The sequence below is a fragment of the Stegodyphus dumicola genome, chromosome 12, assembly GCF_044657685.1.
Source record: "Stegodyphus dumicola isolate Sdum_Otavi_A_Nest chromosome 12, ASM4465768v1".
Classification (NCBI taxonomy): Eukaryota; Metazoa; Arthropoda; class Arachnida; order Araneae; family Eresidae; genus Stegodyphus; species Stegodyphus dumicola.
In genome coordinates, this window is record NC_140779.1 from 114,672,540 (window position 1) to 114,688,742 (window position 16,203).

Sequence of the window (16,203 nt, forward strand, 5' to 3'; positions counted from 1 at the left end):
TTAAAGTGAAAAATTCATCTCAGGCAAAAAATGGAATTGACTTGTGAACATATTCGTGCAATTATTTTTCATAACTTTCAACATGGATTATCAAGATAAGAATGCTTCGATGAATTTAATTCTTTATACAGTGATAAAGCACTGTAAAAAAAACTGGTGTAATGAAGTCAATCGTGATTGATATTTGCTTCAGGAAGAATTCTGTGAAGATTGTCCAAAATTGGTTGTTGTGCCAGAAAATGCAGATACTGTGTGTGAATTGATAACACAAGATCGTCATGTGATATACCATGATATTGAGGCATCTTTGGGCATTAGTATGACAAGCATCAATAAGATATTTCATGACTATTTAGCCATAAAAAAGATTTGTTTGCATTGGATCCTGCATAATCTGACAAACACTCAAAAGGAAGCTCATGTTGATTGGTCCAATTAAATGTTGGAAAAATATGCTCATGGTGCATCAAAGGCTATGTATAACATCTACAATCATGGATCAATCATGGATCTCTGCATATGAAACCAAAACAAAACAGCAGTCGACTGTAAGAGTCTTCCAAGATGAGCCAAATCCAACAAAAGTGCGCAGAAGAAGCACATCAAAACAAATGGTTGCCTGTTTCTTCAGGATTACCAGTCACGTGGCAACAGTGGCATTAGAGCAATACACGATGGTCACTTCTGAATGGTACATGACCATTTGTTGTCCAGATGTGATCGGAGAAATCTGAAAAAAGCAAAAGAGGCGAATCATTCGTCATCATGAAAATGTGAGCCCTCACATATCGGCTCAAACAGAGGAATTTTTGATAAGCCAAAACATCGAATTGATGGGTTATCCACCGTACAGCCCTGATTTGGAACCCAATGATTTTTTTTTTAAATTCTTGCACATGGAAAATAAACATTGTGGTCAGCGATTTGCGACACCTGAAGAAGCGGTTGATGCATTCAAAATGCACGTTTTGGAGTTACCTCAATCAGAGTAGAAAAACTGCTTTCAAAAATTGATTCAAACACATGCAAAAGTGTACTGATCTTCACGGAGAATATTTTAAAAACAATAAAACCAATTTCAATCATAAACATTTGTCATTATTAGGCCAGAAATATAAATAGCAACCCATGTACTAGGTGCATTACTCCAAAATACTTTAATCACATGTAGTTTGAGTCAGTATATTAGTTGTGGATCACTAAGGCACCACGATATTTAAAAACATGATGCACCAAGCATTATTATGAAAAAAAAAATATATTATAGAACTAAGCAAAATATTTTGCATAGGAACACAACTGTATAATCAAATCACAAAAAATATATTTTCTTCTAATGCAAGATTTAGCATTTTATGTTATGAAAAAATAATCATGATAGTTTCAGAGCAGTTACAATTAATACTGAACCTTCAACTTCATCTGGACAGTACTCATTATTTTCAGATGATGTACTTGCTAATACTTTTATATTATTGATTTTATTTCTTTTATGAATGCTTTGCTTTGAAATCATCTTCTTTTGAACCAGATCTCTATTTACAAGCGTACCTTTGGATAAACATTCACATTTCATTTCCAAATCCTTCTTGGCACATTCAACCTATAAGAATATAAAATACTTATAATCAAAATAGACTGTTTATATATCATACATATGCTAGCATGTATTCTTTTTAGAACACATGAATTCTTTTTTAGAAGGTTTTAATTAAAGAATTATATATTAGATATGCAAGTTTAATTAAACAAATAAATTTCATTTTTGCAAACTTTTATTTGTTTGATAAAAGTACAAAGAATTTCCATTTCAATTACCCGCAAAAGATGAAAGAAATACACAAGAAGCCCATTAGTACAAATTGCTTCAATATTACTGAATTTCTATTCAATAGTTTGAGATGAAAGTGATCAATGTATGCAATCCCTAAATATTACCCAACCTTCTCGAAATTTGGCATATATATATGTAAGAAAAAGAATATGTAAAAGATTAAATTAGCAGCCTAAATTAATTTCCCTTCTCTATTCTAAAAATTGTAACCCCTCTCTCTGCAATGCGTCATTTCGAGAAAAATCAATGTCGTATGACTCTTACGTAATTCTGGTGATGTAAATGAACTAAAACTCAACCAGCCAATAGTAATTTCATAGCAATATTAACTGTCCAATCAAACTGCTTTGAAAACTAAAACTAACTCAGTCTGACTTAAAATTTCATCCTGAACATTACACACTTCTGTTCTATGCTTTGGCCTAGCTACACTGCTGTCTGTTTGCTCTGCTTTCTTGCTACAAAATTATCAAAAATGTAAGCCTTTTGAAACAGGCACATTTAATGTGACGACTTGTGTGTAGCCGCAACACATTGCCGAAAATAAAACTGAAGATTTAATCTGCATTCGCCTCCAAATTTCTGGTCATTGCTTCTGAGCCTGAACATATTACAACTGAGTCATCATGGATCATCTACGCAACCAAAATTCCTGCTCCTGAATATATTACATATATATCTTTTACATTACAAAAACTCTGAGCACCTTGATTTACAAACACAATCAAGTGGAAACCATACTTCAAGTATAAAAATTGAAAGTAGAGCAGAGTAAATCTTTCTAAATAGAAATCAAAACATTTCTTGCAATGTAAATTTCAGCATATGTACAAACTGACTGAAAAAAAAAAAAAAAAAAAAAAAAAAAATTACATATATTCAGTAATATTAAAAAAAGTCACTCAAAAACTAGTAATGATAGCAAAATTTGCATATCAGAATTCAATATACGTCTTCAAGTCTAAGGATTCATTTATATACGTCTAAGAATTCAGAGGATTAAATGGGCAGGACACCTGTGCAGAATGGATGAAAATCGAGTAACTAAAAAGATCTCGGCCAGACCATTTGGCACCCGTAAAAGAGGGAGACCTAAACTTAGGTGGCTCGACTGTTTGGAAACAGACTTAAGAATTTTAAAAATAACCAAGAAAATGTCCATGGCCTCGGACAAAAGAGCTTGGAATTCGATTCGGAGGAAGGCAAGGGCCCATCCTGGGCTGTCTGGCCATTGAAGAAGAAGAATTCAATATACACAGTTATAAATAATGCAAGCTTATATTAGGATAAAATATTTGTCAACCAATGATATGAGCAGTTTAACATTTAGAAAAAATGTTAAGGTAATTTATTATTTATTATCAAATGGTTATAAAAATAGACTCAGTTAGGTTTTATTTTAGTATTAAGACTATTTAGTTACCTTTAGCAAAGTTTATTTAGGTTCTATCTTATAGGTAAGCCCATCCCTTTCTTACAAAATATTTCCTGAAATGCCAGTTTACCTCCCATTGCTTATTCCATTGAGGTCAATATGGTATTGATTTCCTTTGCATGTTTTGACTATTTGTTTGACTTATTTTAACTTACTTAATTTGCTGACAGCAGGAAAATATTACCATACCAATTCAGAATATGGATTTCAATCTAATAACTAGTCAACCAATTAGACAAATAAAATAATTCTCTGATGATTTGATCAACATATGTCATGATTGCTGTCTAGTAAAGCAGTAACCCAATGCAATTTCATATATTTTAAAACACGACTTAATTTATGCTACAGCATCTTAGATAGATCTAGATACTGTACCATAAATTAATAATAATCATTAATAGTAATCATCTTAGATAGATATTTACGTTCCTAGATCAATTTCCACAGCCATTGTAGGACTCTAGTTCTTTGACATAGCTCTCCAGCTGGCATAGGGTTTTGCTATGAAAGCCCAAATTTCCCAAAACTGCTCTGAGGAAAAGGTATTTCCTTGATTTTAAATGCCAAAATGCCCCTGGTATTTTATATCTGGATTAGTATTTTTAATATATTGACTAAATTTCTTGGGCATATATCAAGATGCATGAGCATATACTTTCTTAAGGATGCCACAAAAAATACTCAGGGCTGAATATATATGGCTTGGCAGGCGCGGAGCCAGGGAGGGTGCACTGGGCGCTCAGACACCCTCCCGCTTCCCTATTTCCTATGCTTAAAAAGTGCTAAATAGTTTCCAATAGATAAGAATTAAGTTTTTAAAATTCCTTTCCAGCTTCCCAAAATATTCAAGTAAAGTAAGATCACAAAAAGTCTTCATTCCTTAGCAAATAAGTGGCAGGAAAATACTTCAAAGGTTATGTGACACTTTCAAGTTGCAAAGCTTTTGTTCTTTTACAGCTTTGAATAGCCCTCCATATCCTGTCCCACTTTCCCTCTAGCTATCAAGCTTAATGTCACTAAAGAAGGAAAAGCCCTTTCATTCTGAACCAAACATCTAAATGCATAATGGTTAAAAGGAAATAAGTATTAAACAAGTAATATATATATATATATATAAATAAATAAATTCAATTCCTACTTAGGTCAATAAAAAAAAATTTAAAAAAAAAAAAAAAAAAAAAAAATTTTATACACTGCTCGACATTGAAAATGCAACACCAAGAAGGAGTGGTCAGAAAGTGATGAAATTTGGAAAAAAGAGACAGCAAGCAGCAATAAGTGATCTTTATTTCAAAATGATAGTCAGAATACAGAGCGAAAACGGCGTCGTCTCAATAGGATGTAGGACCACCACGGACAGCGATGCACGAAGAAACACATTTAGACATAGAGTCAATAACAGTGCGGATGGTGTCCTGAGAGATGGCTCTCCATTCCCTTTCAACCATTTGCCACAGTTCGTCTTCTGAACGAGGCAGGGGCAGAGTCTGCAAACGGCGTCCAATCACATCCCACACATGTTCGATTGGTGACAGGTCAGGAGAGTACGGTGGCCAGGGAAGCATCTGTATAGCTTGCAGAGCATGTTGGCAGATGCGAGCACTGTGTGGTTGGGTGTTATCCTGCTGAAAAATTGCATTGGGCAGTCCCTGAAGGTAGGGGATTGCCACCGGCCTCAGTACATTATCCAAGTATCGTTGGGCCGTCATAGTGCCCTGAATACGAACTAGAGGTCACCTGGAATCATAGGCAATAGCGCCCCAAACCATTATGCCACATGATCACACAGTGGGGTGTTCAACAGTTACTGCCAGATTAGATCTGTCTCTACATCAACGCCACACACGTATGCGGCAACTGTTACTGGATAAACAGAAGCGTGACTCATCTGAGACAGAGCCGTAGCTAGGGTTTTCAGGGCCCAGGGACAACTGAAAATTTTGTGCCCCCTACTGCTTGCCAAGGATGGAAAACATTTAATTCTAATATGTCGTAACATCAGTTTGGCGCCCCTTGGATTCTGTTGGCTGATGTGTTGATCCACGTGTGCTGACGTCACTCTGGCTGCACCTGCACCCCTCCTTCTTCCCACATTTCCTTGTTCCAACAATGTTCGCCATAGCCGATGCACCATGCTCGGCATTCATGTGGGTATCAGCTGCGATTTGATGTAAGGACCAACCCGACCTTCTTCAGTCCGATCACGCTACCCCTCGTAAAATCGTCTATCTGGCTGGAAGTGCCTTCATTGGCCTGGCATTCTCTCCTGTTACACGTATCCTCCGGGACAAAAACCAACTTTCTTCGATAATTCGTCTGGCAGAAATAACGACACGAATATTGCCCATTCTGCACGTTTCTTCCTTTATATCTTACTTCACGTGTGTTGGAGAGCTGCACATTTCACATCATTCGAATAACTTAGTGACATGCGTCTACTCTAAATTTGCATAAATTTCTGACCACTCCTTCTTGGTGTTGCATTTTCAATGTCGAGCAGTGTATGTGAAAAAACTGTATTAACAACAAGTGTCATCCACTACAAGTTTAAAAAACTGTATTTGAATGAGTGGAAAAATAAAAGTATTTTCTTACTAAAAACTAAACTCAGTGGCGCAAACAGCCGTAATGGGCCAAGGCCTGCAGTGCCCCGAAATCTGCTTTCTTGATCCTGGGGTGCATGAGCATATGCCCTGAAAAAGTGGTCAGCTTGTCGCAAGACCCCCAATGTTTAGTCCCCAAGCAAACTTGGTACTTATTTTATCGACCCAAGGGATTGAAATCAAGGGATGAAACCCTTGCCCAGCCCAGGGTTTGAACCCTGGACCTGTGTGCTGCTGTGCGATGCGCTAGCCACTGCACCAACGGGCCTACAAAGTATTTTATTAACGATTGAAAATTTGAGCAATATATAGGGAGAGTGTGAGATAATTTTAGGAATTTAAAAAAGAAGAAGAAAGAAAGAAAAGAGAAGAAAAAATTAATTTGGGGTATTTAGTTTTAAGATTTGCTACTTATTAACTAAATATTGCACAAAAGAGAAACACAGTAAAATAATTTTGACTAATTGTTTTTTACATTAATTTCTGACTTCAGTTAAGCCAATAAATATAGCAAAAATATTAAACTTTTTTGGAATAATATAGAGAGCATGTCAACTTCAATGTTTCAGTGCAATGAACTTTATTTTCCTAGTCATCTAGCAATTTAAATTCTTGTTATTTAAAATGATTTAATAGGGTAGTTGTTAAATACGCAGATAGTTCAGTCACTGCCAAGTATTTTATTTTACTTTAGCCCAAAGGGGAAAATTCCCCAGAAGCGGTATTTATTTCATTTTGTCATTTTGCATTGGACCGAATATTAGAGCTCAACATTATATTTAAACAAATTAAATAAAGAAGAATTTGCATGAACATATGTATGTTTCTTGAACTGTGAAAAAACAATGGTACCTAGAGACATCAAATTTTGAATAGCGTACTCCTCCACTCGAATATGGACATTTGAAACTTTAATGAATTTCTGATTAACAGACTAAACGATTTCAAAGTGAGCAATGGTAACACTGTACAGGAAAAAAATTATCTCCAGCACGAGACTGTGTACCGGAAATTATAAAGATATGCCCTTTTTAATTTATTTTGTGATATTGCTGTTGAATTGAATCTTACGTTTTAAGTGCGGATAACATGATATTTAATAAATAAAGGTAACAAACAAAACATAAAAAAAAAAAAAAAAAAAAAAAAAAAAACACTTATTTATTTTGTGTGTGTCTGTGTCTGGAATAAATAATCAGATAATTACTGATTAAAAGGAAATATAAAACAAGAGAATTTAATAGAATGAAAAAAGTACATAGCCGATTAGTGGGCAAAATATATAAGACTGATGAACAGTGCTAGTTCAACACATGTTAGAATAACAGAAAATGAACGACCTTTTATAGTTTTCCTAATGTTTAAGGATGAAGAGAAATCAGGTATTTTTGACAGAAAATACCTGAAATGAATAGTCCTATTGAAACATGATTAGGGAAGGGATGGCATCCCTTCCCTAGTTATGTTTATGGGGACAGGTAACCTTGTATGCTTTTTCGTGCTGATTTAAACAAACAGTAGCAAGCATATATGAAATACTAATTATGATAAAAATTTGATGTAATTGTAAGATCACGTACATCGTCAAAATCAAGCAGAAACCATGAATCAACAACATCCCTTTCCGAGGGAAATAATTTTATTGGCATGCACTTTATTTTGCAAAAATTGATGTTCTACACCAGCGGTGCCCAACCTTGTGCTTGCCAGCCCGATTAGGTACTATAAACAAAAAATATTTTAAAAATAACCATTCTTTTATACAGTCAAAAGTCGTTAATTCGGACAACCATAATCCGGACCTCAAAGCTAAAAATTTTCTGCGCATGCGCCGCGTTGACACATGCGCATAGGCGTTTACGCTTGCGCGTAAGACTTTTTACCACTGCGCATATGTGTTTGCGCAAGCGCAGAATACATTTTCGCATGCACGTTTTATGTATAACGGACGGTATAATCTAAAATTATCTAATTAGCTATTTCAGTTAATGTTGATGATTGCGTTGTTCCTTAATCTTCGAATTGGATCCGGTTTATTATTTTTTGCAGACTGTAAGAGCAATTTTATAAAAGTAAACTTGAACTTTCGATTATGTCAAATAGAATTTCCGTTTCTGGAGCTCCCAAAGGATCATACAAAACGAAAGTATGTTTCGATGTCCATCAAACAAAAAGTGGAATTGCTGCAAAAAATGGATAAAGACATGAAGAATGTGACAGAGAGGTTAGTGAAAATGAAAAAATTTCGATTGACAAGTTAGTCGGTATTCTCGGCACAACAATTAACAGGACTTGAACAGCGGAACTTTGAAACTGAACAAGAAATTGTGTCTGTTTATAGAATTAAAGAGAAAGTATTATCACATAAAACGAAGCAACTTAAAACAACTTACATTGAAAGAAATGTTTAATAAAGTAAACAAATAAATATTAAGCTTTTTTTGGAAAATTTTGATACCCTTTAGATTCTAATTGTTCTTTATTTCATAAATTAAGGTTTCATGTTTTTAATTTTAGAATTTCTGCATGCCATCTTGCGAGATTTAAACTGATGATCTATAATCCGGAATCGCCGAAGTTCCGACGCGTCCGGATTAACAACTTTTGACTGTATTTCTTAACTGTTAAAATATAGTAAGCATTTATAGTCATAAGATATATCTTGCAAGACGTTATAAAATAATTGATTGCTGACTGATGAACTTGATAGTGAACATGGAATCTTACTGCTTCATTCCAATGTTAGATGGCTCAGCTCAAGTACTTTGATGATTTGTAGAACTTCTTTTACCAGTAAAGCAGTTTTTGGAATCCGGAAACGAAAGCTATAAAGAATTGGACGATAATAATTGGTTATCCAATCTGTATTTTCTCATGGATATAACAGCTAAACTGAATGAAGATCTCCAAGGGAAAGAAAAAACCCTTTTTAAATTGACTGGGACTGTAACTGCTTTTCAGATAAAGTAAAATTTGTATATAAATCAGGTGAATGAAAGAAAAATTCACCCATTTTCAGAATTTATTAAGCCATATTAATAACCACAAGGCAATTGAAACAGAGAAATACTTGGAAAACCTAAATGCATTGAAAAATAATTTTGAACTCTGCTTCTCTGATTTCCATAAAGTTAAACCAATAGCATTATTCATCTCAAAACCACTTGCCAAAATTAATATTTAAGATGTATCACATAAGATTGGAAATATGTTTAACAAAAATGTTGATGTTTTGGAAATGTGCTCGTAATAGGCCAAAATGTGCTCGCGAGAGGCCAAAGGTTGGGCACCACTGTTCTACACTAAAGTTCTAATGCGTTTATCAAAAACAAATGCATTTTACTTTTTGATCATAATGCAAAACAGAAAAAAATTCAATATTAATATTAAAGGGTATCAACGTTGTCCTCGGACGGGAATGCGAAAATATTGTTCATTTTTTTCCGATTCATTTACATCATATAGAGTAGATTCATGGGCTAAAAATTAAAAATGATTCTTATTAAATTTCAAATTCTATAGTGTAGAAATCGATTTTTTTCAAAATTCTTAAAACTGCTTTTTTTTTTTGTTTTCAGTTTTAAAGCTTCTATTCCCTTTTAACTGAAAAAGTAAACATCTGAAACTAACATAAAACATAGTAGGCACATACTCTGCTCTCTTCCTCTATTTAAAAAAAAAAAAAAAAGGCGTGTCAACAAATAGAACCGAGGCCTTTTACCAAATTGCATGAATCACTATAGGAGGTTTAATTAGTCTTTATGGATAAACTATGAGGGATCCAGCCAATTTGATTATGAGAAAGTGAACAGTAACCGATAAGATCTAGCGTCTTTGAAAGGTACTACGTTTTCCTACAAATTTTGCTGTGTATTGTGTTACTAGCAATAATGCTTTAACCTTTTAACTGTCATGCCCAAGATGACTAGTGTTCGAAAATGTCACGCCCGAGTATTACTCGGGGTAATTTTTTTTTGAGTGCATCGTATTGTTATACCCGAATATATATCGGGAGACGTTTATTTCGGCTTCATCTCTTTGTCAAACCCGACTGTATCTCGGGAAAAGTTAATGTGCGCTCAGTTCAATAGATGACAGCACTTTACTGAAGATTTCAAAGGTTAGAGGTTATTTGGTTCAAGGTGCATGGGATCTTTTCGTTGTAAAATAGCATCCAGTTCTTTGAAACATTATATAGATGATTTAGATTCTTCAACCGAAGATGAAGGATGTGTGTTTGATGAGCAGTATTCATGATACGTCCATGGTCAGCCTCAAAAATAAAAAATGGAAATATACTCAATCTGAAGATTGTTTCTAATTACGGTCTAACTATGGGTGGTGTAGATCGCTGTGATCAGGAAATATCCTTTCATCCAACAATCCGAAAACGTCAGATAAAATATTATAAAAAGATATTTTTACATTTACTAGACAAGGTACTCTGGAACTCATATTTGCTCTATAAAAATGTAGTTGGGAAACGTATTACACTTTTAGAATTTCGAATCCAAGTTGTAGAAGAGCTTTTACATAAATATGATGATGCAGCTTCTGGACAAAAGAATGTTGGCAGACCACCTACAATAGATAACCCTGCCCGTCTTACTGAACGACATTTTATATCCCATTTTCCTCCTATTCCTGCGAAACGTGAGCCTACAAGACAGTGCAAAGTGTGTTGTTCGAAAAAGGATAAAAATGGGGAAAAGATAAGGAAAGAATCACGATTCTGGTGTAGTGATTGTGGAGTTGGTTTGTGCTTGGAAAAGTGTTTCCAGTTGTACCACATGAGACTGAATTACTGAACTACTAATAGGTATTCACTTATATTTATTTATGTTTTAGAAAATAGTTAATTTTTTTTATTTTTAGAAAATAATGCTTCACTAGAAGCGAACTTTGCAACTGCCATGTTGAGTGACAGCTGCCTCAAAGAAAATATGCAGTGGCTACAAAACTTTAAAAATTTTACCCATGTACGTCAAAATATCAATTTTTAACTACTTAAGTATATTTTATTTTGTACTAAACATTTGGTTTTTGCAATAAAAAAATTTGACAATTTGTGTACCCAAATCATCAAAATAACTTGACAGTTAAAGGGTTAATTGTGTTTAGTTAATATAAATTACTGAATATGGGACCCCCTGAAAAAAAGAAAACATAAATTAGAAAAAAGTGTAAAAAATGGAGATTTTTGAATTTCTTTTTTGCAAAAACTTGTACATTTTCTAATGAAGTGAACTCTACTGGAAGCATTGCTGTTGTGGAAAAAGGTAAGCAGTCTTTCCCTCTCATTTGAAAATTCTAACTATTGTATAATTATAGCTATAATAATAATAGATGCAGAGTTCCTCACTTTTGTTCTTCTAAATTAAATGTCGAGGAACCTGGTGAACTGTCAAGTGAATTATCGCTTAGTTCAAAGAACAAAAATCATAAACTCAAGAACAGTTAATTACCCTTCATTCACTCAAAATAAGATGAACAGTCGGCTCTTTTCCTTGGGCTTACAACAAAGCCTCCACTTAGGCTTAAACTCAAAAATAAGAATACACTATGGTTGACTAAGAGATTTAGCGAAAGCTAACACAAATCTAACGTAGTTGGCCCATAATCTAGACTAGTCGGCCAATTATCAAAAGGCACGTAATGTATGGTTGAGCGTAACAGCAGCTCAGAGAGACTTAGCCTAAAGGCAAACGCGCTACTCAGAATTCCTAGCTTTCTCTTGAAGTAAGTTGAGCTTTCCTTAAATACTCCTTCTAACAGATTGCATTCAATGCGATTCTAAAAACTCATTCTGGTAGGGAGCTATAAGTTGAATTGAGGCAAGACAGGAAAGGTTAACTAAATTAAAATAACTATTATAAAATTAAAATATACTTTACATAAATATAATTATAATAAATAAAATAACTTATGCCAAAATTCATGCAGTATGCACTATTGTGTGTTTAAATGTAATTTTCTGAACTGAAAATTTTGGTAAATTGTTCAATTGTTAATTACCTGCGGTTATGAATTGTACTCGAAACAGAAGTTTCATTTGCAATTATCTTAATTTTAATTTTATTTAACTATACTACTCAGAGATATTATCATACAAATAGTAAATGCTTCCAAGTTGCACAATGAGAGGAAATAATTTTCATAACAAAATTATTTATTTAATGTATGATATTAATGAGGGGACATTTATTTTAATTCTTATTTGAAGTTTTTATTCGAAGAGTAACACTAATCACCAAGGAATGACTAGATTAAAATTTGCTAATAATGTTTCAAGTTCGTCCACTTTATAGAGTGGTAAAAGGGAAATGTCTTATACTACTTATCCTTATGATGTGACGTATTCCTTGCTCCTATAGCCAAGAACTGAATTGTTTATTCTCTTATCCTCCGTTAAAAATTCTAAGAAATGTGAGAATCATTGATTTAGTGTTAGGAGAAAAGCACAAAGCTCTCTTTCTAACTTTTTTACATTGAAGAATCAACTGTAATTGAGTTAATTTGTGCTGCTTCTGTCAGTTTAAAAGATCGAGTCGATATGTAATTTGACTTAGTACTTATGAAAACGTTTAAATGTAATCGAGTGTATCTAAAGTGTTATTGAAGCTTTCATAAAATCTTAATCCGTAAACTAATAAACTCAGAATAAAAATAAAAATAAAAATAAAAAATTATACTTAAATGATAATCCCAATGACATAAAAGTAAATTAATAAAACATGAAAGAAAGCAATCCCCCCCTTTTTTTTTTTGCAAGATATCATTTCTGTTTCCAGTTATATATCCACATATTTGAATACTGTTTATCAAGGGGGAATTTTCTGTTTTAAAAACAAACTAAATACAAGGAATTCTCTTATGATGACCATCTTCCTTAGAAGACCATCTATAAAAGTGATCAGTATTTCCGAGAACAGTGACTATTTACTTAGATCAAAATTACCTGAAATAAAAGATTGTTGTTTTAAAAAAAGATTCACACTATTTAATGCATTCAAATTTCACAAGGATAAAATAGTTGAATAATACAGATAAAATAACTAAATTTTATATTCAAATAATAAATTCCAATAAATCATTTAAATAAAGATTGCTAAGAAAAAAATTGCAAACCCCTCAGGATATTGGCTAGATCATAAAAAGCGCACAATAGCATTCTTGCAGATAAAGCATTGCCTCAAATACATTTTTATTTAAATTCAAATTATTGTTATAAATTATACTGAGATAAAAATTGTGAAATGAATCTATCATACGATCAGTTTTAAACAGTGTTTTCAGTATTCTTCTTTTGCTGTTACGAATATATTTGCTCTTCTGTGTAATATTTTTAAATGGCTAAGTTTAAATATAAGTCTATTTATACCTTCTAGTGTCTGACGTTTCATGGCTTATAATTTGCATTTTTGGTTACATTAAACTCATATGATCATGACTATCCATATGATTTAGATCAACAAAAATTATATTAGACCTTTGTCGGACAAGATCGGCCATACGGCATAAAGTGTGCCATCAGTTGAATCGAGGCTTTTTTGACATAACTGAAGCCCTAAAGCACCACATTGTGTGCTGAACCAAACCAGATGCTTATGTGCATAATCAATGGAGTGCGCAGTGTAAGCGAGACGCTATAGTTCTGCCGAATTCAATAATTTCATCTGCCTTCATTGTAACATTCATAACAGCATATCATTATCTATCTCATTTAGAAGGAATCACAGTTAAACTTCAGGGATGACCTGTTGATAGTGTGGAAGCCTAAAACATGGTCCAGAAACTAATTGAGATTTATACTTCTAAGCATGAAAATGTAGAAAAGAGTTTTGAGAGTGCATTTGATCATGCTGGGCAAATGTGTAAAAAATTATATGTAAACCTTAAAATGCCACGCATTATTCAAAAGCAAGTCTATTGAAATAATGGCTCATGGTGATTCTGTGTTTAATTGTTACAAAACTACTTTAGCAATCCCTTTACCTGACCATCTCATTTTCCATTTAAAATCTCAATTTTTAAATTTAAAAAAGACTGCATCATTCCGGTTTTGCATACTACCACCAGTTTGCGCTGATCGTGTAAATGAAATTGCTGTAAATGGGTTGAAGGGGACATATAAAGATGATTTACTCTCTCTGGAACTTTTAAACGAAGAAATGAAACGTTGGCAATGGTATTTTATGTCTGTTCCCAAAGGAAAGCTCCCAGACACAACAGTTTTGGCAGTGAAAGCTCTGAATAAAATCTTTTCCCCAAATATTGATGTGCTTTTGCACATAGCAGCTGCACTGCCTATAACATCTTCGGAATGTGAATGTTACACAAGTGCTTTGAAAAGGTTAAAGAATTATAACTATTATTTAACTACTAACATTAAAGTGGTTAAGGTGAAAAACGAAAATTTTGCATTTTATTATTAATAAAAATAATAAATTTTATTATTAATAAAAATATAAAATTTAGAGTATAATTATTATTTTTATTAAAATAACTTCCATTAACATAGTATATTTGTCACGTAATAATTAGCTATATACTTGAAGATGCTGTAATGTGTAGAGCAGTATTGCCATAGGAGTCGTAACGGGCACCCTTCAGTAGTTTGAGCTAACTACGCCCATGCTTGGATGGTCTGAAGGTAAACAGCAATGTATGAGAACTTATTGAATGAGGAAATTTAACAAATGCAGAATACACTTAAGTTACCACACTTAAGTTCTTCAACAAGTATTTTTAACTCACGTAACTTTTGTAAGACACTAAAATTTATATTTGGAGAAAGGAATTTACTTAACTGAAATATGAAAAGAAGAAAGAGTAATAACTCAAACAATTTAAATCACACACTGATAATGGAAAACCTATTATTATTAACTTAAATGTGACTCACTACGCATGCTTCCATGAATTGTCACAACATGAAGGAAATAACTTCTAAAATTAAAAGTTCCGGAGTACTATAGTAGGCTGTTAAGAAGCATGAAAAATTAAAATAAATAATAGGTAATTGAGAAAAAAATCAAACAATAAAGAATGACTAATTAAATAAAATATAACACAATACATGAATGACAATAATAATAATAATTTAATTCATCATAAATAATTATACGAAATACTATGGAATAGTGAATATAATAAATTATTTAAATGGAATAATATAAGAAATGGAAGTGAATAAATTATTGATAGTGAGTTGTACATTTTCTGAACAGCATTTTTCAGTTTATTTGAAATTGCTGAGTATACTTTTTATGAAGAATATGTCTGTAAATAATAATAATAATAATAATAATAATAACAATAATAATATCCTGATGAATATTATTAGAGAAATAAAAAATCACACAAACAGTTATTAAATATATATGCATAAATATTGAATAGATGTCAAACTTCACATCAGTTATATTCTAATTGTTGAAATTTCCCTGAATTTTGTAACAACTTGAAGGTTGAAAATTATATTTCTCTCCATACTTCCAGCATTCAGTACCAGCAATACACCTATAATACATTTTCAGATCTGATTAATTAAATTTATATTCATATGCTTAATATTTATGCACAAATCCATCTCTTTGATTTCAATTAATTTTTTTTCTATTTGAAAGACACATGTAAATTCAGTAGTCAGTGTAAATAACAGTCATATTGAATCATATTGAATTAAAGTCAGACCGGTTTATCAACAATAATCTGGTAATAACAATCTAGTTCATTCAGAAATCTGGTATTAATTTCAACAATTTAAAATTTTCTGCATTACTGCAGGGCACTAGTGCAAGCTTGTGCCTACTTCTTTAAAATGTCAGGTGCACTAATTGCTTTTATTCTGTGTATATCTAATTTGAAAATTTTATTTTGATATAAACACATCATTATACATTAAGTAAGAAAATTTGTAGTACAGCATAACATTCAGTTTAGAATGAGATTCAAATTTTAAGCATTTAAGATAAGATTAATTAATAAATTTTAAGCATTTTAAGATAATAAGTAGAAAATGATTATTTTTTTAGATATGTTATAATAAATATGCACATTAAGATCACATTTTTAAAGTTTAAACTTTTTATTTTATTACATAAAAAAGAAAAATTACTTTTCAGAAAGATTAAAAAATATGGTGCAAAAATATGAGAAATTTATCAATTAAGAATATTACCTTCATTAGTTTAGAGTAAAGAATATCATTTTCTGGCTTTAACTTTTTTATTTCTCTCTGTAAATTTCTCACAACTGAGCCCTACAACACAGATTATGAGAATTATAACATTTTGTTTGCAATGTTTTACAAAATATCAGTTACA

General features: G+C 32.4%; 1 protein-coding gene across 4 annotated transcripts in view; it reads right to left on the bottom strand.

Annotated features, from left to right (window-relative positions):
* LOC118195722 (dynein regulatory complex subunit 4-like) overlaps nucleotides 1-16,203 on the bottom strand; it is a 68,993-nt gene that overhangs the window by 6,988 nt on the left and 45,802 nt on the right. For 2 of the 4 annotated variants that reach the window (XM_085806825.1, XM_085806826.1), the window contains exons 7-8: nucleotides 16,059-16,139; nucleotides 1,411-1,603 (exon numbers count right to left, since the gene is read on the bottom strand). In XM_085806825.1, the coding sequence (XP_085662951.1) occupies nucleotides 1,411-1,603; nucleotides 16,059-16,139 (274 nt within the window). Of the gene's footprint in view, nucleotides 1-1,410; nucleotides 1,604-14,780; nucleotides 14,858-14,880; nucleotides 15,398-16,058; nucleotides 16,140-16,203 lie in introns of those variants that run through there. The other 2 variants (XR_015038263.1, XM_085806827.1) reach the window with 2 other exon arrangements.